The sequence below is a fragment of the Polypterus senegalus genome, chromosome 1, assembly GCF_016835505.1.
Source record: "Polypterus senegalus isolate Bchr_013 chromosome 1, ASM1683550v1, whole genome shotgun sequence".
Lineage (NCBI taxonomy): Eukaryota > Metazoa > Chordata > Cladistia > Polypteriformes > Polypteridae > Polypterus > Polypterus senegalus.
Window position 1 is genome coordinate 35,920,435 of NC_053154.1, and position 25,157 is coordinate 35,945,591.

Consider the following 25,157-nt stretch of genomic DNA (forward strand, 5'->3'; position numbering starts at 1 on the left):
AATTTTTTTTATTGTTAATAAATTTGCAAAAACCTCAAGTAAACTTTTTTCATGTTGTCATTATGGGGTGTTGTGTGTAGAATTCTGAGGAAAAAAATGAATTTAATTCATTTTGGAATAAGGCTGTAACATAGCAAAATGTGGAAAAAGTGAGGCACTGTGAATACTTTCCGGATGCACTGTATGTCATCAAGTCCTAGGAGTCTCCTTATCAAAGAAATTTCCCTAGGCCAGGGTGGGAAATACATTTTTGGATATCAGTGTTTGCCCCCCACTAACTGAAATCCAGGGCTAATTTTATAAACAAATGGACAGTTTGCAAAATATAATTTTACTTTATCAGAATAGTGCAAGTAATTTACTTAAAAATAAAGTCAAAACATAATCAACAATTAATATACTGATCCAGTAGTGCGCTCCACATAAACCAATGCAATTGCCAACCATTTCTTGGCCTTAGTTTAGGGATGACCTGATTTTTTGGCAGTGCATCAGAACTGGACAGTTTTTGCTCATTATGCATAATCTGCATACTGGCCTACAGGTTTTTAATCAATATTCAGTTAGATGATTAAAATAAAATGTAAGCTGAGTGCTGATCTTCCTGGCTTTTGTTTTTTAATGTGGACAAAGCAAGTTAAAAAATGGCATAATGACTGGCCCTGTGGAAGGCTGTGTGAACAGGTTGTGTACATTACAGGAATAATAAAAAGTCTCCTTTAGCTCTGTGGTAACTGCCTTGGTCTTCCAGAGCACAGACCCTCTTGGGACATGAACATGAGGAGCTGAAAAATCCCACAGAATCCATGGCCATGAAAATATCCGCAGTGTCAAAGCCTGTTTGTGTTTGAAGATGAAAGATATACTAACTGCAAAGTGTCAGGAAATAATAAAAAGAATTTATAGTTTGGGTAATGGTTTCCTTATTAAACTCATGCATTGTGCAGCATCTTAATTAATCCAAATATTGACTATTAAAAATGGCAATCATATTTTCAGTTTTGAGCTCTGCAATAAAAATGAATAGTTTAATACAAGGCAGTAGTGCTTAAACGTTTTTCCACACCAAAGGCCAATTTGCTGGAGTGAAATTATGGTGAACTCCATATGACCAACTGTAACCCTTTACTGTAATGATATGTTACATTTACCACATTTCTTTTCACTAAAGATACTGATGTGAAAAAAAAATTCTAGTCCAGTGTTGATGGTTTGCAGTTCAAAGCCCCAGATAACGACGGCCAGTGATCAATAATAACTTCTAAGCCTGACGCCACGCATGTCACCAGCTACATGGAAGGACAGCGATATCCAGAGATGGGCTCTCCACACAGATATCAAGGTGAGTTTACAAAGAAAAAAAAAATTTTTTTGTGCATAGTGACAAGTAAAGTTCAGAATGAGATGAGACTAAGTTTGAATAAGTGTTGAGCAAGAGGAAGGCTGGGTGATTACAACAAATGATCATGAAGTAAAAGCTGCTGTTGTGGCACACTGAGCTACTTATAATCATTTTGTAACAGCAGTAAATTATTGTTCTCTTTTTCTGCTTTACTGTCAATCACGTTTCTACTTAAAATTGGCATTTTTTTAATCAATCGTTAAGTCCTGTTTCACAATACACCAGCAATTATGTCCATAAATATAATGAATGTAAGAATTCTAACTTGTTAGTGGGGCTTTGACCTTTTAGGAGGAAGCTGCATGGACTGCTTGAGATGCTCACTTGCTAAGTAAAACTCATTAGCCAATCTGCTATCACAAGCCGTTCCAGCTTAAAAAACAAACAATAAAAGGGTTTTGCATATAGCAAGGCCAGGCCAGAGTGTAGTTATATTGTCCAAATGTGTGTTCTTCTGCATCATTCACATGTGTGAATCAAAGAGTGATCAGTCCCAAAGAACGTTAAGGAAATATTGCTTAAGATGAGCTGATTGAGCTCAACACCAATCATCAATCACATCTGCTTTAAAGCAGGCAGAGTGCCACTTCAGTGAGTAACCATCATAAACCTGTGCCACCTTTTATTTTCATGACTGCTCTCATTACAGTACAACACTTTGGCAAGGTCTGACAGGCCTGCATATTATTTCTACATAGCTACCACGATTATTACAGCAATGAAAATTAATAAATGTGTTTGTCCCCTCAGTGGCCCAAAGACATAACTTATACTCACAAAGGCACTTTCTGCTCTGGTGTAAGACTGAAGACGACCTTGCCCAGCACTGCCACACCAGCATTTACTCCAGACTTTAGAGCTCTCAGTTGCTCCTTCTCCAGTTTAATCTGCTGCCCTGATGGTGTCTGGTACTGTCCATTACAACATGGTCCTAGATCACTAGCTCGAAGGCTACTCAACAGACTCTGCAGCCTTTTTGCCTTCACTTTTCCCTGCCGATAAATAAACATATTTTCTTTATTAGGCACATGTAAGAACAGGTTATTCCATATAAGAGCAAAGGCTGTGAGGTAAATAAAACAGAAGCATTAATCAGGCCTTCTAGAATAAAGCGTACTCTAGTAGTAAAATTAAACTCTACATGAAGCAGAGCATGCATGGCCTGTGATAGTTCAATTTAAAAGGAAAGAATACAACCCAAGGTTATTGTAATTTGTGAGATTGGCTTGAAGGCCTACAACAAAATACATCCTATCCACAAATGTGCCTATTACGATAAATCATCTGTGCACCTCTCAGAGGTGCCAAGGCCACCAGCTCTCATGTCACATACAGTATATGGCCAAAAGGGTGCGGACATTTTTCTGAATTGTTGAGTTCACATGGTTCATTGTCAACATGTAGATAAAATTAAGCACACAGCCATGCAGTCTCCGTTGACCAACGCTGGCAGTAGAACGGGTACTGAAGAGCTCAGCAACTTTGAACCTGGCATCGTCATAGGATGCCACCTTTGCCATGAGTCAGTGATGCTTCCACTCTGCTAGATCAGCCTTGGTCAACTTCAAGTGCTATTACAGTGAAGTGGAAGTGTCTAGGAGTAACAACAGGTCAACCATGGTGACATCGCAAACTCAAACAGCAGGGCTGCTGCAGCACATAGTGTGTAAAAAAAAAAAATATATATATATATATATATACACACCCTATACTGTACTGCATCGCTCACAACGGAGTTACAAACTGCAGAAGGCAACAATAGCTAAAGAACTGTGTGTCAGGAGCTTCATGAAATGGGTGTTCATGGCCGAAGAGCTACACACAAGTCTACAGTCACTATGTGCAGTGCCAAGTGTTGGCTGAAGTAATGTAAAGCATGCCACCACTGGACTTGGGCACAGCAGAACTAGAGTGATCCACTTGCAGCAGGGCATTCAGAGTTTGATTTTAAACACATTTTCTATGAGAGGTTTGCCTCACAATATTAATACTCTCTTTACATGTTGACAAACTGGGTATGTATCATTTGACTGATTATTATCCTTGTTTATTCCCAGCATATACCTGGTGCTTCCTGGATGCTATCTAGTAACCTGAGACGAAGACTGGACTCCTTTGGTACGGTGTCTCTCCTTGGGTACCATTGGTTTGACTTTGTGTTGCTCATGGAGTCCCAAATGAGGCACATTACCTGTATCGTGAGGGAGTGTCAGTTATGGCACAACGGCCATGTGGCATGTTTCCCTGAAGGTGATCCAGCCTGTAAGATCCTCATTGTTGGGGACCCAAGTGGCTGGACCAGGCCAAGGGGTTGCCCACGTAACACCAGGCTGTGACAGATAGAGGGTCATTTCCAGAGGGTGGGACTGGACCACGTGTCTGCCTGGGGGGTTGCCAACCGGGATCCCGAGTTGTTTTGTTGTGTAGTGGGTGCAGCAACACACTGTACCAGTGCATACTCCCCAACTTGACTTGACATACCTTGTTCTGTAGAAGGGTACTGAGGCGGTCCAGGAAGTCCAGCAATTGCTGCTCTCTGACAGGCGGCTCCGGCCATGAGGGGTCCAAGGCTGATGCTTGCGAGAATCCTTCCAGTGCCTGTTCATACAGTTCCTCATACTGATAGAGCTGAAAAGGTTACAAAAACATTTTACAAACTTTACGCCATAAAAAGGTTGTCCGCAGAAATACTGGCCCAATTTCCAAGAAACCCGATTTTTCTTTTGGTAAACATTGCATTGTCATCCACATAAAAGAATTCACTACAGAAAAAAAAACAAACTAAAAAAGCATTGACTTCAATGTGAACTATCCTGCACCTGCGTGTTCTCCCTGTGTGTCACCATGCATACTGCAGACAGAGACAGAGACACACAGTATATTGGAAGGTAAAGTCCACATCGGTTTATCGTGCTCTGTAAATATCTGGTTTCGTATCAAAAATCTAACTCAAATAAGTCAATGGAAAAAATTAAAACTGCATGTGAGTGACTTTGTGCCTAGTCCCACTCGCCCTCAACCCTGAGCTATCAGCGGTAAAATACGAGATCAATTCTTATTTAAAATGGTCGCAAAGCAAACACACATTTTTACTACCAAAAAAAATCTAACTGAAAGCTGACCGGCCCCAGCCATACATTATGGAGTGATTTTAAAAACAAAAACGTTTCATAAAACGTGCGCAAACCTTGAGTTTGTAGTAGAGGTGTGACTTTAGGTCAGCACAAGTTTATGGAGAGGCCACTGGCATGTTTAGATTACTTTGTTATTGTGCTGTATTGAGAGGAAATCAAAAATCCGAATTCAACTCACCGTCGCTCGATTGAAGTGTAAGTCTTGGTTGCAACTTGCTGTCCGGTCCATCTTCTCCTGTATTGAAAGTCATAAACATATAAGAAAACTACAAACGTTTATTTCATGCAGGGCACTTCAAAGAACTGTTAAGATAGCTTCATCAAAAGATCAGAAACTCTCCTTATAGGACATCTGTGAAAACAATTATGCTTGATGTGGATAGACAGCTCATGAATTTTAAAAGATGTCGTTAGGAGATGCAAACTTGTGTCATCACCGTAACAAACAGTAACAAGAATGCTGGGCAAACATGAACTACTGAATCAAAAAAAAACTGTAAAATAAAAGACAGGGAAAAACACAAAGTCAGAAAGATCATAGGCAGAGAAAATGCTTCACTGGAGATCATAGAGAATCTCTGCTAAAATGAAAAGTGAGCGATTAGAAGCAGACTTGGTCGTCTTTACAGTAAGTATTCAGATTAATGATGTGCTGTACAATCCTCGAGTGAGTCAACAACATGTTTTGTGACCAAGAAACGACGAGACGAGATGAGGGACAAGACAAGCTTGAGACATCAACCCATCCTCATGATGACGTAGAAGATGAGCAGAAAAGACAGCTGCGCCACAAGGAATAGAAAGGAGTTTGTTTTAAGTTTTCTTTGTCTTCATTAAGTAAAGCAAACAAATATTTTACTGCATCTTAAATGTGTCTTGCTAGATTTTGCTTAACAGTGTTGCAGTACTCCTGCATTTATGTACTATGAGAATGTCTGGAGTTACCATTTCAAATAGACAGTACCACCTTCCAACTGTAATCTATTTCAAGCAAGAATTTTCCAGGAAAATGAGATACTGCTGTTGACTGATTGTTGCACTAATTGATCTCAAAATATTTCATAAATTTTTTTTGTGTAAAAATGAAAAGCAAATGTAACAGATTAAGTGGGTACAACTTTGCTCCAATTACTACTTGTGGACAAAACATCCTTTATGGCAAATCCAATTCATTTCTTTTATTTAGCGAGAGGTCAGTGACACAACTCGGCAACTTCAAGTAGCTGCCAGCACTCGGATGAGCATTCATGTGAAATTTCCCAATGGGATGTTTCATCCTGCATAGCACATAACCGGAGCAAATATCCTGTTGGTCACCGCTCTATACTGTATGTGATGCTGATACAAGGAACTCACGCCCGGTGTGTTGGCTCACATTGTCACACTGAAGGCGAGTTCATTTGACATTTTTTCCCAAATAAAGAAGCTGACCATTGTGCAGCAAATGTGTAAGTGTTGTTATTGAACATCAGCACTCCATGGTGTTTCACCTGAACTCCCTTTAACTGCATTTTAACACAGATATGTATGGCGTGTAGCTACAACAAATTCACCTTCAGCAAAAACTATCCTAAAGTACAGGCCGGCCGAAAAGCAGATGAACTGAGAACAAAATAAACTACAAGGTACAATACAACAGAGCAAGAAAATAAGAAAACAAACACCGTCTTCTTGGAAAGTTTTTTAGAATAAATGTAGGAAGCACTCAGTCCTAAAATTTTGGACTATAGGAACCATAAAGCTGCTACAAGATGCAGCAAAGTTGTCACTTACAACAATGTAATATCCAGCACATTAGATTATCACTCACCGCTTGTGTGTATGAACTTAAAGCCTGCTGGGACATTTTTGGATTTTGTCCTGATATGAAAAATAAGGAGAGGTATGCGTTTCCAAGAATATCTACAAGAAAAAGAAATATTTTTACATTTACAGTATGTACTGTAAATTAAACAATTTGTGTGCAGACTTGTAGTATTGTTTGATGCTACAGATTTAAGACGACGTTTATCAAAGTTGTTAATAAAGACAGCCACTTATATTAAACAAAACTTAAAAAAAAAATAAGTAATTAAATAAAAGTAATATTGTTCTTGTTATACTAAGTAACAACCAATGTAACCTTTCCTGCCCAACTGCTAAACTACAGACATGTACTGTACAGATAAACGAGAACAATTCCAGAGAGACTTGAGTTTCTGTGAAGCATATGAAAAATAGTAAACTGACACCAAGACGTTCCATCCTTGATGTCCAGCTGCACCGCCTGCTTTGCCTTGTTGACGCTCTCAAACACATTTGTGGAGTAATCTTCACCAGAGGTTCGAATTTGTCTCAGGACCATGGAAAGATTTCGGAGGGAAACTTTGTTTTCACACTGCAAAAAGAAAACAAAAGTAGTTGACTCAAAGTGCTTGTCATGATGTGGTACGCTGTTGGCCAGAGGGACGCCGCTCTGAAATAGCGTTGTATCTGCTTTTGAGTGCAGTTTAGCGTGTGGTGTCACAGAGCACTATTCAGATATACTTTAGCTCAGTCGGTTGTTTTAGTTGAATAAACTAGTGGGCCACAATACCTCAATCCGAAAACGGGCCAGGATCACTTCTCTTTATGGTGACCACTTCTGCACATTCTTCAGCCAAAGGTTAATACAGCAGCTGAATGTCTGTGTACTCTGAAGATGTATGACGTGTAGCTGACGCATTAAACGCTAAGTGGAACAACACCACTAAAGTTAGGAAAAGCAAAACAGTCTATTAATCAGATTGGGTATTGTTTAAGAATAACGGCAGCAATACTGTATATAGTCACTTGAACTTTATACGTTTTAAGTAATTTCTTTACTCCTCTCTTTCAGCGGAGTTTTAAGAATGCTATTATTGGAGGAAGATGTAATATTTTTTTTTCTGATATTTATTATAATTTGAAAAAGTGCTGTTTGTTTTATAGTTTTTCAGTTCATTACCTTTAAGTTAAGTGACAAAGCGCTTTATCATTTAACTAGCCACTTTGCCTGTTAGACATGTAATAGAATCCATTTTTAAAAGATCCTCAGCCCTCTTTCCCTTTGTGTCCATTCAGCACCGGTCCTCAGTTTCCTTGCATGTCTGAACCCCTCTTGACCAGCACTCTCTCTCGAGTCCGCTCTCATAAAGCCCGAGTGTCCTTTCAATGCACCTTGCTTGCCTTCTGTCCACTTTAATGTTTCCCGTCTTTGAAGAAGACTCTCAGCATGCCACCTACACCTTTACTCTTCCGTGTGTGTCTCCCACTTCCTCTTTCATTTGCACCACCAGTCAGACTCTTCAGACACATACACATTATACACACCAAAGAGAGCGGGCTGTTAGCCTCCTAAAAGCAGGTTTGCTATAAGGGGAAGGCTGCACAATTTGTGTGAGGATTTTAGTAATATAAATTACTGTATACGAGGTGTGATCAAATGTACGGTGAATGTTGATGCAGAGCACCGTCCAAGAGCAGCGCAAAACAATTCAATGCCGGTTCTGACGCGGCCATCCTAGAGCCGAGCTTGTGACAAGTCAGTCGTTTGTGAGCCACTGTTGAGTTCTAGTTTGTCGTTAATAATGGATATCGAGCAACGTATTACCATGAAATTTTGTTTCAAATTGCAAAAAGCTCAGGAAACCCATCAGATGTTAAAATCGGTTTATGGTGACACTGCACCGAAAATTAAGACTGTTCAGTGGTTTGATCGATTTCGTAATGGATCTGACTTGGTTGAAGAGGAGAAAAGATGTCCTTCAACATCAATAACCGAGGAAAATGTTGAAACGCTCCTTGTCACACATCCCTTCTAGTAAGACAATTTCTGTCGATTATAAATATTACGCTGTGTCCGCATCCACCTTATTCGCCGGATCTGGCACCGTGCGACTTCTGGCTGTGTTCCCTAAATTGAAAATGACCACGAAAGGCAAACCATTTCAATCCACTGAGGACATCCAGGCAGCCACGACAGCCCAACTAAAGACACACTCGAAAGAAAACTTCACAAAGTGGCAGGAGCGTTGGGATAAGTGCTTTCAAAGTGGAGGAGAGCATTTTGAGGGTAACTAGTACTGTACTTGTAAATCTTTTCCTGCAATAATCGTTGCTTTTTTTGATCACACCTCATATGTTAAGGTTCTCATTAATATTGTATATGTATTTTTAACACTACATCTCGTAACTGTTGATTTGAATAAAGTCTACCACAGAAACTTGAATTTGGTTTAACAGTAACAGACGGTGCTGCTTCTTGCGAGATCTCCGATTCAGTTTAAATGTAATGCTTTGTTGAATAAATGGAGTAAAGTAAACTTTCAAACCTGTATGGACACTGAGGGACAAAACAAAAACACTAATTACCTTGGCAAAAAAGTAATCTACATTGACTAAATTATTCCTTCTGGCCTTGAAATGTGACAAATCACCATCAGCTACAGACCCCGCGTCTCACTTTGGTCGTATTCATCCGTCAAGAAAAGCACAGACACCATTTTGCATTTTAGTCCAATGTGAAAAGCGCTGGAGGGATTAGTTTAAGTTTCATCAGCCCAAGTCAGACTGAATCCTTTTTCTAATGACAATGGGAACCCAAAGTTTATTTTCTATGGAATCAGTCGCTTAATTTTTGTTTTCCTCTCTTTCTCTATCTGTTGGCTTTAGGAGCTCTAAGAATCTAAAATATTTTTTAAAAACTCTATTTTTTGTAAGTTACAATACATATTTTTATTTTAAAATGAACCTATGTATGTGAGTGTTTACAGCACTTACAGTATGAGTAGGACCACACTGTATAAAACTAAACTAAGTGCCTAAGTTTTGTAGACTGATCCCATCATGCTCTTGTCACCTCCCCTACAGTAATGAACTTTACTACTCCAATATATGGATGATGAACATGCTTTGAAGTATACATTTTAAATAGCCTATATTAGATTACCTTGAGACTAAACTGTCACAATTCAAGTGACTTCTGGTGTGGTCTTGAATTATATCTCTACCAGGATTGGTTCCCACCTTGGCATCAGCTCTCGCCAACGATGCTGAACTAGATAAGCAGGAAAGAAGGTGGGTGGATGGAAGGACATTAATGTAACCAGGTGACGTTAAATACAGTAGGGCCAAGAACAAAACAGCTCTGCTCTCAGCACAGTCCACCAAACATTCTGCGCCTACAATAGAAACAGGCCTCGAAAAACAAAATACAATAAAATAATACGAACAAATGTTTACTGGAGTGTTTGCTGTGTGTCTTTCTATCTCATCACCTATCTTATCAAATAGATAGATTTCACTCCAGTATGTCCTAGTATCTGACACCCTGTAGCTCCGTGTTTATCTTGTCGCCTGTCTTTCTCTAAAACTTGGATGTCTGTTTTGTAAAATAGAAACCAGAACTGCACAAGTGCTTTGTGTGGGTTTAGCAAAAACTGCCCTCCATTTGTATTGCATAAAGCCCGCTCTGTAAGCCATTCTGAATTGTTTCAGCACACTGCCTAGCTGTGACAGAGACAAAACCTTTGGAATTCTGGATTCTTTTTAACAAGTTGCACTTCAAATGTTTCTTAGATTCCCCAATTCTGTAATGACATCTAACCCTTCTGTGTATTTGGTTCAGCTTGTTTTTCTCCATTAGGAAATAATACACAATTTAATAACCAGCATATTATTAAGATCTGACAACAGTTTTTGTCACCTCTTATCTTGAGTCGCCAAGTAGCACTTGTCACTGGAGATTCATAGTGACTACGAGTGAGGGGCTCGAGCAGGATGCTGGTGTTCCCTTAATGAATTGTCACAGAATCCTTTTAGTGCTCTGTGTGTTTCGAGTCATTTGATTTACATTTTTTTTTTTTGCCTTTTCATTTTCCACTTATTTTTGGTTCCTCAAGCTATACTTTCCTTTTCAAGCTCCTTGGTTGCCTCTATACTTTTTTTTTTTTTATTTTCCCTGGATGCTACAGCATTATTTTGATTCCTATTCATGGTTCCTTATCAAGCTGTGGACAATTGTAAAAAAGTCCCTGCCCGGTCAGCGAACTCCACTGGGTGTTAAGGCAAAGGAGAGTTGGCAGAGGTCAGGTGTTACACTTAAAGTGTGGCTTGAGGTGAGCGCTAGGAGCCGTCCTCTTGTAACAGGTTCACTCACGAACGTAACATTTAAAGGACGCCTGTCCGTATGTCCTATTGTGCAATACGTACATGAGAGTGTGTGCGACTACCAAGGTGAAAAGAGAATTTGCCAGATTTCACACAAATTGTGTTGTTAATTATTAAAAGTGAAGGCTTTAATGATTAAAGAAAACTTTCTTAAAACTGAAATATGTAAAAAAAAAAAAATTATGTGAAATTAGCAAAAAAAAAAAAAATGCTATATCCAAAACTCTGCTCATCCATTTCAAGCACAATCAAAATAGTAAATAAAATACAATCATTTCTTACATGACCGAGTGCACCAGAGAAGCAGGTCTGTGCTCCAGTCAAATCTCCTTTCTTCCAGTAGACCTCGCCCAACTGGTTCCAGGCATCCACCAGACTGGGGTCGAGCTTCACAGCTTTGGAGAGCGTCTCTTCTGCGTCAGGGCTGTACTGAGCCACAATATTCAAAGTACGACCCTTCAGAAGTAGAAACTGAGCTCTGCTGTTACACTGACCTTAAGGGGAGAAAAAAAAATGTCTCAAGCATAGAAGGTACTTTACGCTGTGTGCAAAAATGATTAGGCAAGTGATTATTTTGACCATATTATCATTTTCATGCATATATTCCAACTCCAATGCTTATTGGATTTAAGCATATCAGGTGATGTGTATTTGTGTAGTTAGGGTCTAAGGAGATCAACACCCTACATCACGGTGTGCGTGATTATTAGGCAGCTTGTTTTCCTCGGGCAAAATGGGCCAAAACGAGATTTAACTGACTCGGAAAAGTCAAAAATTGTAAGAAGATTTTCAGAGGGATGCAGCACTCTTGAAATTGCTAAGATATTGTGGCGTGACCACAGAACCATCAAACGTTTTGTTACAAATAGTCCAACAGAGTCACAAGAAACGCGTCGAGAAAAAAAGAAGACACAAAATAACTGCCAAAGACTTAAGAAGGGTCAAACGTGAAGCTACCAGGAACCCATTATCCTCCAGTGCTGTCATGTCCCAGAACTGTAACTTAGAGTGCCCAGAAGTACAAGGTGTTCAGTGCTCAGAGACATGGCCAAGGTAAGGAGGGCTGAAACCCGACCACCCCTGAACAAGACATATAAGTTCACATGAAATGACACTTGACGGACCGGATGGATGGGCCCGTGGCTGGTTCAGCAATGAGCACAGAGCTCCACTTCGACTCAGACGCCAGCAAGGTGGAGATGAGGTACTGGTATGGACTGGTATTATAAAAGATGAGCTAGTTGGGCCTTTTTAGGGTTGAAGATGGACTCAAAATCAACTCCCAAACCTACCACTTTCTTCAAGCGGTGGTACAGGAAAAAGTTTCAAGACCACCATGATTTTTATGCAGGACAATGCTCCATCACATGCATCGAAGTACTCCACTGCGTGGCCAGCCAGTAAAGGCCTTAAAGATCAAAGAATAACGACATGGCCCCCTTCCTCACCTGACCTAAACTCTATTGAGAACTTGTGGGCCCTTCTTAAATGGGAGATTTAAGGTGAAAAGAAAATAGCACACTTCTCCGACCAGCGTCTGGGAGGCTGGGATTGCTGCTGCTGCTGCTGCACAAAAAGCTGATCAAGAAACTGACAGACTCTATGAATGGACGGCTTGTGATTGTTATTGAAAAGAAGGGTCACTGGTTTGGTTTTTTTGGAAATGTCAGAAATGTTTCTTTGTAAATTTTGAGTTGCTTATTATTCTCACTTTAACAGATGAAAATAAACAACTGAGATGGGAAAATTTTCGTTTTTCCTGTAGTTGCGTAATAATTCTGCACACTAATACTTGCCTAAAATTGTGCACACATATATATTCCCCTGAGATTGTTCACACTCACAATTTCCATTGTAAAACATTCAGGTTTATTAACATATTGCATTGACTGATAGCACTGTATTTGTGCCATATTAAAGTGAATCCTCAGAAATACAACTTGCCCAATAGTTGTGCACACAGTGTAATCTTAATCCATAACTCGTGCTTTATAAACAGAGAGGATCTCCGTCATCTGTGCACCACCCAGCATTTAAGTGAGAGAGACAGAGAAAGAATAACACAGAATTCCTAGCTCAGGTCTGAGACCCTGTGCCCGCAAATCAAGAAGGGAGAGTTTTTCATTTTGCTTTTTAGAAAAATAATGAAGAGGCGTACATCAGCTAAACGCAGACAAACACACCGATGGCATCACAATAGCTGAATAAAGCTTTCCCTAAAACTACAAGGTATATGTTGTCATTGTGATTATGTTCCTTAAGATTGAGAATCAATTTTTATCAGATCAACAGATTTCAGATAATCTTCCTGACTGACCATGTCACTTTTGTTTGTACCCCATAACTAGTGTGCCACCTTTTAGGCTTGTATGTTCATTAGTTTCTGAGATCTGGAGGCTTTAAAAAGGGGGTGTGGCCCTAATTTTATTTATATATATATATATACAATACAGGCCAGAAGTTTTTACACACCTCCTCATTCAATATGTTTTCTTTATTTTCATGACCTTTTACATTGGTAGATTCTCACTGAAGACATCAAAACTATGAATGAACACATGTGGAGTTATGTACTTAACAAAAAAAGGTGAAATAACTGAAAACATGTTTTATATTCTAGTTTCTTCAAAATAGCCACCCTTTGCTCTGATTACTGCTTTGCACACTCTTGGCATTCTCTCGATGAGCTTCAACAGGTAGTCACCTGAAATGGTTTTCACTTCACAGGTGTGCCTTATCAGGGTTATTTAGTGGAATTTCTTGCTTTATCAATGGGGTTGGGACCAGCAGTTGTGTTGTGCAGAAGTCAGGTTAGTTGGACGATCATTTATTTTTCAACAGGACAATGACCCAAACACACCTCCAGGCTGTGTAAGGGCTATTTGACCAAGAAGGAGAGTGATGGAGTGCTGTAAATGGTCATGAAAATAAAGAAAACATATATATAAAGTGCTATAAAAAGCAGCAACGTCCCTTTTGAACTGTTATTCCTAGACGCATTCAATTTAAATTTTCAGGGTCGTTGCTTGGTATTCAGTCTCCAAAATACGTGGAACTGCTGCTGAACTGCCGGCTATGAAATGTCATTCACCTCCAGCAAAGTCAACAGTGCTGGACTTCTGGTAGCCCACTGCTACGACAGACGACGACAACAACAACATTTATTTCTATCTAGCACATTTTCATATAAATAATGCAGCTCAAAAAGATAAAAGACACAGTAAGAATTAGAATAAGACAACACTGATTAACATAGAATAAGAGTAAGGTCCGATGACCAGGGAGGACAGAAAAAACAAACAAAAAAAAAACTCCAGACTGCTGGAGAGAAAAAAATAAAATCTGCAGGGGTCCCAGACCACGAGACCACCCAGTCCCCTCTGGGCATCCTACCTCACATAAATGAAACAGTCCTCTTTGTATTTAGGGTTCTCACAGACTAGAGCTACACAACTTGAACATTTTAGACAACTGGCTTCTTTTAAGACAATGAAACTGCCACATCCAGCACCAAGAGTCACACCTTAGTCAAAGAAACTTCGATCACCCAAACAAATACCTGATTAAAGAACAAGTAAGGCTTTTAACTAAATCTACATCTGGATGTACTGCAGTATGGAGGAGCAGGATAACGGAGTTAATTAGCAATTGTAACTAATAAAATGGCCAGTGCGTATATACTGTATTGTAAGGTTAACACAACATCACAGTATTTTATATGGGCCACAGGACCGTAAGGAGTATTAGATCCAGCACTCATTTGTTAAAATGAATGAGTTTCAGTGAAAGATAATAATGAGGTCATTTCTATGAGCACAGAAAATGCCATTTTTGTTATTGTTATTACTGAGCACAACAAGCGTGACTGGACCTTTGCATAAAGCGTTCGTGAATGGCACTGCGTTTCTGTTTCTCTGCTGTAATATATAAAGTGTTAACACAAAGACAGAAGTGATGTGTTGCTATTTTCAGATTTTGCAGGAGAATTCATTATTATTCATATTACTTAAATACTTGCAATGTTTGACTGGAGGGAGAAGCTTGTGTTGCCAAGGACTGTAGACTCTTTAGGTGGTACAAGATGCATGTAAGGCCCTATAAGAAAACACACACTGGCAATGGCAACACAAGCAGCCATGTCAGTGAAATACCATGAACAGCACCAAGAGATGGTGTGCTGGCATTCCTGGGTGGAGACGCACTAATGTTTTAGAGGAGTCAACTCGGCGTTGGTCAGTGACGTCAAGCCCTTGAACACTTACTGATGGCTCAGGGGCTGCATAAACGGCAGAGGCTGTTAAGGGAACCTCCAGTCAAGTTCTTTTGCTATAAATCTATGGCTACCCCAATTTCGGATCCCAGAAGTGATTCCGAGGTTGAATCAAGATGGAAGTTTAAAAACATCTCCAAGTCAAAAGCGAGTCTACAGAGTGGTAGAGAGACAAGGGAAGAGAGAAAAAAAAAAAGACTACACAGTGGCATAGAGAGACAGCCTTCTGAATGTTACAAAAGCAGAAAAGCCGTCCCATAAACCAGTGGTTCCCAACCTCCGTCCTGGGACCCCCTGTGGCTGCAGGTTTTTGTTCCAACCGGATTCCTAATCAGTGACAACGCCTGAAAGCGCTGATCTCATTTAATTAGCTGATATTATTTGTCTTCTATTCTAGATTCAGAAAAGCACAGTAGCGTGATTTTTACATTTATAAGACAATTAGAAATATTTCTGCTTTTGCTTTAGATTTAAAACGCTTAACTCTCTGTTGTTGATTTCATTCTATGTTTCCCTTTCTCTGTGCAGTTTTTGTATCTTATTAATGAGTTAAAAACGAGCAGAGCAGACACGCTGACAAACAGCACTGAAAAATCAAAGGCTGCCACAACTTTAGCGTCAGACCCAGTAATTAGTAAATAAAAGATTAATTAAACAATTAGAACACCTAGAAACGTAAAATGGAAATCAAGATGAAAATATTGTTAAAAAAAATAATCCCATATAACTGCTTGGTCCATTTTAATATATATACTGTATATATATATATATATTTTTACCAGACTTAGTTTTCTAATTTTTATATTGTTCCCAAAACACATCACTTAATTAGCCCAGGAGTCCAATTAAAAACAGACGCTGGTTGGAACAAAAACCTGCAGCCACAGGGGGTCCCAGGACCGAGTTTGGGAAGCACTGGTGTAAACAGTCTGGGAAAGAGATTTTAATAAAGCTGTCTTATATGTCCAGATGTGGGATTGCATTGTACCCCAATGAATTATGATGCATTATTCTGGGTTCATGGGGATGCTTAATGATATACTAGTAAAACTTTATGTTTCACTTTAAAACATTATCTAATATAACTCATTCCATACAAAAACACTGGTGTTTGTGCCACCCACATAAATGTCAGCATTGGGTACAATAATCTAATTATCAGTCCCATCCGATTCTGTTCTTACACTGCTTGAATGACTGTAGCCCCCTGTGAAGGCTGAGCTCACTAGCCAGTACCCTACACCCCCCTAATAAAAACACACACACAGCTCAAGGTGTACTTGTTCTGAATCCTTCCCACCTTCCATCTCATTGAGTTTCTTCAGAACCTTCTCCATTTCCAGTGCCACATCACTTTGCTTTCGACTGGCTTCTTCCACACTGTGAGTGTCAAAGTAGTGATCTCGAAAACTGTACAAGCCGTCCACCAGCTCCTAGGGAAAACAGCAACATGGGAACACACTGCAACAAAACTAAGGCGAAGGACAAAGCATATCCAAACTTCACTGTTTGACATTGCATTGGAAAAAGTTAGTTTAGACAATTGATGTAAGACCTCCATTCCTGCTTTTATTAGCAGCTAATAACAAAGACTGTTATATTTGTTTTCCAAGAACTTACTTCAGAGGTCATTCATAGACGATCACAATGAAATCTGCCGTTAATCGGACTATGAAATTGCAGGTCAGAGATTCTTTTCCCACCCCCAGCCCAGGTTTCATTTTCATAGTTGCAGTTCTCACTTTCTTTGTATTTCCTTCAAAGATCAGTTCCAGATATTTATTATTTTGAACTTTTTTTTTGTAAAATAGCCATCAAAAATAACTTTCACAGTACTGGCATATTCCATGCCACTGTTCTTATGGCCAGATGTGGAAAGAGTACTAAAAAAAATGTTCACTTAAGCAGAAGTATTTTTACTTACAAAATGTGGAAAATACTCAAATAAAAGTAAAAAAGTACTCAAGTATAATTCAGTTACTTCAAGAGAAAAAAATTTGTAAATATTGCCGCAGTGCTTTGGAAAGCATAAGCAGAACATAGCAATAAAATAAGATTTTACTTACCAAAAGTCATATTATTGACATACTAGCTGACGCCCGCCGGTGTAAGAATAGGAATGGAAAACGGTGAGAACGGAATTCAGAAATCAAGAAGAAAGAAATACTTCTTGAAAGACGCAGTTGTGAATAGGTGTTTTGCTGGAGACGACAGAAAATGAGTCGAAAAATCTGATCTCGGAAAGAGCTTGAATTTCAGCTTCACCACCATAAACTCCAGATGTTGCCATGTATTGATTGTACTCCTGACTTGTTGTGATAACTCGACAGGAAAAACTTCTCCAAATCTGTCCCAATGTGATGCAACAAAATCTACTGCCTTATATCGTAGTGAGAGTGCATTGCCTTCGTCACCGTTTGTGTCAAGAAATAACCCACTGATAGGAACAGGCAGTTGCCGAATCCCGGAATAGAGATAACGTTGTACAAAAACCTGTCGACAGAGAAGATACTGTCGTTCATTTTAGAACAGAGGCTTAGGAAACAACCGTCGCAGTATAACGAAAATAGCAAGGAGCGAAACCAATGCCAATGGTCGGGAGAGTACCTTCCTGTAGCAGGCTACGGAAAAGACTCCGAGGCGCACACATGGCCGAAGTGAAAGGTCACGCAGTCAGGCTAGCTATAGGGCGGTGACGTGACACCAATGGGGTCATGAGAGAGGAGCGGGGAATGCGGTAGTCCGAAGGAGGAATAGGAATCGAGAAAAGCGTCGTGGGGGAGTATGGGAGGCCACAGGCAGTGTGGAGAAAGGTTTGGAAGAGGAGGAATAGGAATCAAGAAATGCTGTGTGGGCTGCGTGTAGGGGGGACCGGGTTTGAAGAAGAAGCAGGACGAACCAGAAGAGAATTGTATATTAAGAGATACACGCTAGAAACACTGTGCGCTATATGGCAATTCAATTCCAAACTGCAATTATTATAAAGTGTGTACAGAAAAGAATCCCCCCGACAAAATATTCATATGTTGTTGCTTTGCAGCCTGAAATGAAGACGCACACAAATATTTCTTCAGCTGTATTTACTCAATGCAACTTATAACCACCAAGTGAAAGATACGACAGCAACGGTTCAGAAAATAAATCAATCAACCAGAATCAGCCCTCTGAAGAAATCCTTGTAAACTCATTCAGGTTCTCCACTGCACACCAAGCTAAACGCCTTCCAACTGCAATCATTCTGAATGAGTAGCTCACCATAAAACCAGCTATTCTTGGAACATCCCAGTTAGGGTTACCACTTTTAATACAAAAAAATGAGGGACGCATACTGCAGCGGGGGGCCACATCCCTTGAGGGCCAAGCGCAATTTCATTCTCAAATACGGGACGATTTGGTATTTTAAAGGACGGGTGGCAACCCTAATTCCAGTGCTTGGTAGTGCAACTGAAAGCAAACAACCAACTACAAGAAGGTGGCGAGGTGCCGTCAAAAGATCTCAGGGATAAAGCTGTGGACAGGCACAAGTCAGGAAATGGACAGAAAAATTCAAAGGCTTTGTCATTGTCTAGGAGCACAGTACCGTCCATAATCAAGAAGTGTTTGGTACTACTAGGACACTGCCCAGATCAGTCTGTTCCTCAGAGAGTCTACCAGGAGGCCCAGGGCAACTTTGATGAAGTTACAGCAAGATTGGTCGTTGTGTGCATGGAACAACAAAATTCCAAATGCTCCACAAATCTGACTTGTATGGGAGGGTTACAAGAAAAAACGTCCACCTCCAGAAAGGCCACATTAAGTCCTGATTGATCTTTGCCAAAAAGCACCTTGAAGATTCAGAGGACAAATAGAAAAAGCTCTCATGATCAGACGAGTCCAAAATCAAAGTGTTTGGCTTCAACGCCAAATGGTAGATCTGAATGAAAGCCAATGCATCTTACCATCCAAAACGCACCATACCTACAGTAAACCATGGAGCTGGTAGTGTCCTGTTGTGGGGGTCTTTCTCCGCAGCAGGGACTGGGGCACTTGTCAATATTGAAGGAAAAATGGAAACCCTGCTGCCCTCTGCCAGAAAGCTGTCAATGGGAAAAATGTTCACCCTCCAACATGGCAACGACCCAAAGTACACAGCAAAGTTGACAACGCAGTGGCTGATAGAGAAAAAGGTGAATGTACTTGCAGGCCCAATCAAAGCCCTGACTTAACGCTACTGAAAACCTGTGGAATGACTTGAAGATTACAGTCCATCACCCACTGAGCTTCAACAATTCGGTAAAGAAGAGTGGGCAAATACCGCAGAGTCTAGCTGAGCAAAGTTGGCACAGAAGGATCCCAACAGACTTGAGGCTCTCGTTAAAGCAAACTGTGGTTCCCCAAAGTACTGACACTGGGGGGTGAACCTTGGACCATCTCAGTAATTCTGGTTTTTACTTCTTTATTTTTTTCTTAACTGTTGTTATTATATCTTTCCCTTGCCTGTTATACGTTGCACTGAGTAAATTCAGCTAGAGAGATGTTTTTATGTGTGTCTCCATTTCAGGCTGCAAAGCAACAAGATGTGAACATTTTCCAAGGAGGGATTCTTTTCTATGTATGCCATGTAAACTTCTAGCAAACGCATGGCTAGAAATGCAAATCCCTCCTTGGAAAATCTTGAGAAGCCAATTCTTGCTGTTAATTAAACCCGTTATTTAATTCCGTGGCTCACTGCTGCGCTCATTCTCCCACAGCAGACATTTCCAAAACGGTTGATTTTCTGTTTTTCCTAAGAACACCATCAATATGTTTTGGTAACCCGAGAGATCAACCTTACTGAGAACTTCACCTTTCTTTATTTTCAGATCTTGTGTGATGGGCACCAGTGAGCTGGTCATGTGGCAGCTTACTTTGTGTCTCATTACTGTTTGGCTGCTCTTTACGGAAAAAGAAACAACTAAGGGGCCTGAGTCAAGTTAATTAAAATTAAGGCAAAATAAGTTAATTAGCAGCAAATATTGGTCACTAATTAAGAAGTTGGTCAGAATGAAAACCTGCAGCCACTGCGGCCCTCCAGGACTGGAGTTTGACACCCGTGCTATAAAGAGTGATCTTGCTGCTGTCACTTTTGCAGTGGACACTCACTCAGTTCCTGGCCAATCCACTGGGCCCTCATGCCGTGAAATACCGAGGTGTGTCGACAGCCACGGAGTTATTGAGGAAAACACTTTATGCTCTAAGAGAATTACCTGCAACCCCAAACGTATTTGTGTGCAGTCTTATTTTATTTGGCTATTAAGAATTTTGACATTTTGAACATAGCAACTAATTGTGCTTAAAAACCATCCACCTTTAAAAATAACTAAGTAGCGTTGTTGTGAAATAATATACATTTTAAACAGTAAAAGTAGTTGCATTTAAAATACATTAAGTACAATTTCCTACATAAACTACTCAAGTACAGTAACAACAGTAAATGTAATCAGTTACTTTATGTTTTACTGAATTGTATTAAAAGCTTACAGTATAAAACGAAATTCAAATCAACCCTCACCCATGAGAAAGAAAGGAAGGCCAACAGCCTGAGCAAAACTACTGAGAGGAGTAAAGAGAGAAAGGAGTCTTTACCCCCAATATAAATACTTATTCTAAAATGTTATCGATTATGTCCTGCCAGGTTTTAAAAAGTTTTGAGTACATCCTTTAAGTTAGAATTTGATTTTTTTCCAATTCATATTCATCTATACTCAGCAAAAAAATAAGCGTCCCTTTTTCAGGACTGTGTATTTCAACAATAATGTTTTAAAAATCCAAATAACTTTACAGATCTTTAAACAATGTTTTCCATGCATGTTCAATTAACCATAATCAGTTAATTAACATGCACCTGTGGAATGGTCGTTAAGACCTTAACAGCTTACAGAAAGTAGGCATTTAAGGTCACAGTTCTAAAAACGCAGGACACTAAAGAGACTTGTCTACAGACTGTGAAAAACAGCCAAAGAAAGATGCCCAGGGTCCCTGCTCATCTGCGTGAACGTGCATTAGGCATGCTGCAGGGAGGCATGAGGACTGCTGATGTGGCTAGGGCAATAAATTGCCATGTCCGCACTGTGAGACGCCTAAGACAGCGCTACAGGGAGACAGGAAGGACAGCTGATCATCCTCGCAGTGGAAGACCACGTGTAACAACACCTGCACAGGATCGGTACATCCGAATATCACACCTGCGTGACAGGTACAGGATGGCCACAACAACTGCCCGAGTCACACCAGGAACACACAATCCCTCCATCAGTGCTCAGACTGTCCGCAATAGGCTGAGAGAGGCTGGACTGAGGGCTTGTAGGCCTGTTGTAAGGCAGGTCCTTACCAGACATCACCAGCAACAACGCCGCCTATGGGCACAAACCCACCTTCGCTGGACCAGACAGGAGTGGCAAAAAGTGCTCTTCACTGATGAGTCACGGTTTTGTCTCACCAGGAGTGATGGACGGATTCGTGTTTATCGTCGAAGGAATTGAGCACGTCTGGGACCTGTTGGATCGCAGGGTGAGGGCTAGGGCCATTCCCCAGAAATGTCCAGGAACTTGCAGGTGCCTTGGTGGAAGAGAGGGGTAACATCTCACAGCAAGAACTGACAAATCTGGTCCAGTCCATGAGGAGGAGATGCACTGCAGTACTTCAAGCAGCTGGTGGCCACACCAGATACTGACTGGTACTTTTGATTTTGAGCCTCCCTTCATTCAGGGACACATTGTGAAACATTTTTAGTTTATGTCTTATGGTGTTGACTCTTTTAGTGTTCATACAAATATTTACACATTAAGTTTACTGTAAGTCAGAGGACGTTTCTTTTTTTGCTGAGTATATAATATCAGTTACCCACTGACTTAGAATAGGAGAGTTAGGATTCTTCCCGTTGAGCAAGAGAAGTCTACGTGCCAATAGTGTAGTGAAGGCGATCACAGTTTGTTTGTCCTTCTCCACTTTAAGCCCCTCTGTAAGCCCACCTAACACAGCTGGGTTAGGAGGGATTGTGACACCAAGGCTGTCTGAAAGGCACTTAAAGATTTTGGTCCAAAATGATGTTAATTTGGTGCAGGCCCAAAACATGTGACCCAGTGAGGCTGGGACTTGATTGCAGCGTTCGCAGGTTAGATCCTGCCCTGGAAACATTTTGGATAATTTTAAGCGAGACAGATGTGCTCGATGTATAATGTTGAGTTGAATAATCGTATGCTTTGCACATATGGAGCTCAAGTGAATTCTCTGCATTGGTGCCTTTGCTGAAATACCGAGTGAGAGATCCTTTTCCCAGTGTACTCTGGGATCTCTGAAAGACACTGAAATGCTGTCCGAGTCCCTGTAATCAGTTACTTCCGACCTCTACTTTGTGGCATACACAAACAGAGCTAGCTTGCTGACTGTCTCTATGGTCATAACTTCTTCCAAGAAACCTGCAAGTTCAGTGATAATTCTTTCCTGGATGGATGGCTCTTGTGCTCCTCTTCCTAAGATGGCATGGATGATCTACTGTACTTCCAGTTTCTTTGAACCCTTGATATGCAAGTGAATACTAAACATAGCCAACAGAAGAACCAGGAGATGAAAAGAACATTTTGCAAAGAATCATTAAGAGAAAGGTCGGGAACTGCAAGACAGTGTATAACAAGGCTGAATTTTGTTGTAAAGCAACTAGACAAGTAGAATAAAAAAAAAAAAGGTTGGGTGAGAATTTTTGAACTGCAATGCTTCCTTAACAGGGTAAATGACCCCCTTTATGCAAGAACTATATACAGTACACTTGTACATAACAAAGGCCTTTTTTATATACACAAAGTTGTGTTAGGACTTTGTTCAAAAGGATTAAACACCCACTGTAACACAATGGATACAAAAAAGAATAAAATAAATACATTCACATGTAATGGCTACACCAAGACATTTTTTAAACAATGCCTATATAAGAGACCCCCCCAGTCATCTTCAACTTGGTCCTTCACCACACGTAACTACACGCTCCCTTATCACTGTGGGCGTCCTGTCCAGATCTGGTATCAAGATGGGGCACAGACCGCCAAACACTTTACAGACGGTCCTTTTCAATGCCTAAAACAGAAAGTCAACCACAGAGACAAGAAACACAGTTTACAGCATTCCATGCAGTGCATGCCCAGTGGTATACGTGGGACAAACATCTAAAAGACTCGCAACACGTATACAGGAACATCGCAATGCTGTCAGGAGGAAAGACCCAGTCTTTGATTTACACACCGGACACACGTTTAACTGGGACACTGTGAAAGTAAAATTCAGCAACAATACTAAGGGTGCCAGAGCTCTCTTTTGAAAATACCATTAACAGCCATTTGGACTTAAACCCAGCACGTGTAGGCTTCAAAATAATAATATCATAATAATAAAAAAGACTTTATGATCAACACCTTCCAAACCCCACCTTATTAATCCAACTCCCACCCTACACCTGCTCTATACATTGCCTTTAATTCCTGTATGTGTAATCAATTTCCTCTAATGATGACACCTGATAGGTTGTTGAAAGCTTAGGAATAAAAAAACTATTTTAAGATACATGACTCATTTTCTTCCTTTGTGGGTCTCTATTTATAAATATGCAAACCGTATCACAGACCTTCGCATATATCTCTCTATTGTAATAAAAAAAAATCCTGGGATGAGACGTGACTTTTTTTAAAGAGATACTTTCACGTCCCACAAGACAAGACTTTGTGCCAAGAGATTTAACCACACCCTGTGCCGGAAATAAAAGACAAAGAGTAGATGACAAAGTAGAACATCATAAAGAATTCAAAAACACTGGCGTGAGACACATGCACAAAGGGTTAGGCCAGAGTTATACTTCACGCGACGCATGGTGCTGCGGACACTCCTGCTACGCAAGCGTTGTAGTGTTCATACTTGCACGCGTACTTTATGTAAATCTGGAGGAATCCACCAGGTGGCAGTGCGAGATATTATCACGGTGAGCACATGTTTGGCTTCTCTGTGTTGTGAATTGCCTGGAGCACCCATTCAATTCCGAGGACACCTTACTGCAATATCTCTGAAAAGGATGTTTATTGATTAAATCCATCAATCCAGGGATGTGTCCATTCCAGCAAGCATTGGGGACGAGTGAGAAACAATCCCTCAGCTCATCGCAAGGTGAATACAAACACTCGCATACACTCGCGTCATTTTAGCGGCACTAAATCCCCAAATCTGCTTATCTTTGGAAGGAAACCGGAGCACAGTGTGGAATACAAGCAGGAAATACCAGCAACATAACTCACTGCGAGACAGCAGTGCTACCACTCTGCCACCGTGTCACCCCCATGTGTGTAATTATTAACAGTATTTATTATTTAAACGAAATTATATGTAAAATGTAACATACACACTTTAATGCATTTCATCATGAAAGTGATATCAAGTATGAATCTAAAGATTGTAAATGTGCAGAGAGTTGGAATATCAGACATTTAATTTGTTCTGTGTGGTGATCTTTTGCTGCTTGTCGCTGCTGTCAGGTCCAAGAAGCTCGTAGCAATTAAAAACTGGGATGACGTTTACGATGGTCTGCATTAATGATGAAGTAAACTACGAGGTTAAAGTGGACATTTCGAGATTATAGCCGAAATTTTCACTTTAATCAAAAAATAAACTTTTTCACCGTGTCCTTTATTTTTTTCTCAGTGGCTCAAATACAGCACCGTACATTATGTTGCTGACGCTATGACACTTGAATATAAAAGCACCACGAATGCATCTGTATGTCGGCATTTTGCTTTACCACATCAAAGCATTCATCCCGTAGGATCTGCATAGAGCCTTTCTGTCACATGTAGATAGTAAACAGAGACTCTGACGTCACATTCCGACTTTTAGCACACTGCGCCCCCCGACTTTTTGCTGGTACTGCAACTCGCGCACGTGTCGCACTAATTTCTAAGGACCTGCTCAGAGGACGCGTGAAATGAACGCCTGCCAGCCATGATGCGGGCACGTATGTGTTCTGAGCGTGAAGTATAAACCGGCCCTAAATGGCGTTGCCCCCTGGGGAAAAAAAGTAGTGTTTCTTCCCAATGAAGAGGCGTATCCGCGAGAATTAAAAGATTTGTTGTTTGGGGAAAGTGAAATCCACATACGTGAGCGGCAGAGACAGGAAGTGGCTGGCGCAAGT

At 40.4% G+C, this 25,157-nt stretch overlaps 1 protein-coding gene across 2 annotated transcripts in view; it reads right to left on the reverse strand.

The window, feature by feature from the left end:
• ttc5 (tetratricopeptide repeat domain 5) overlaps window positions 1-25,157 on the reverse strand; it is a 32,392-nt gene that overhangs the window by 3,911 nt on the left and 3,324 nt on the right. Inside the window, exons 2-8 of one of the 2 annotated variants that reach the window (XM_039746269.1) lie at window positions 16,275-16,404; window positions 10,987-11,198; window positions 6,766-6,913; window positions 6,347-6,438; window positions 4,715-4,771; window positions 3,884-4,030; window positions 2,180-2,394 (exon numbers count right to left, since the gene is read on the reverse strand). In XM_039746269.1, the coding sequence (XP_039602203.1) occupies window positions 2,180-2,394; window positions 3,884-4,030; window positions 4,715-4,771; window positions 6,347-6,438; window positions 6,766-6,913; window positions 10,987-11,198; window positions 16,275-16,404 (1,001 nt within the window). Of the gene's footprint in view, window positions 1-2,179; window positions 2,395-3,883; window positions 4,031-4,714; window positions 4,772-6,346; window positions 6,439-6,765; window positions 6,914-10,986; window positions 11,199-16,274; window positions 16,408-25,157 lie in introns of both variants that reach the window. The other variant, XM_039746263.1, reaches the window with a different exon arrangement.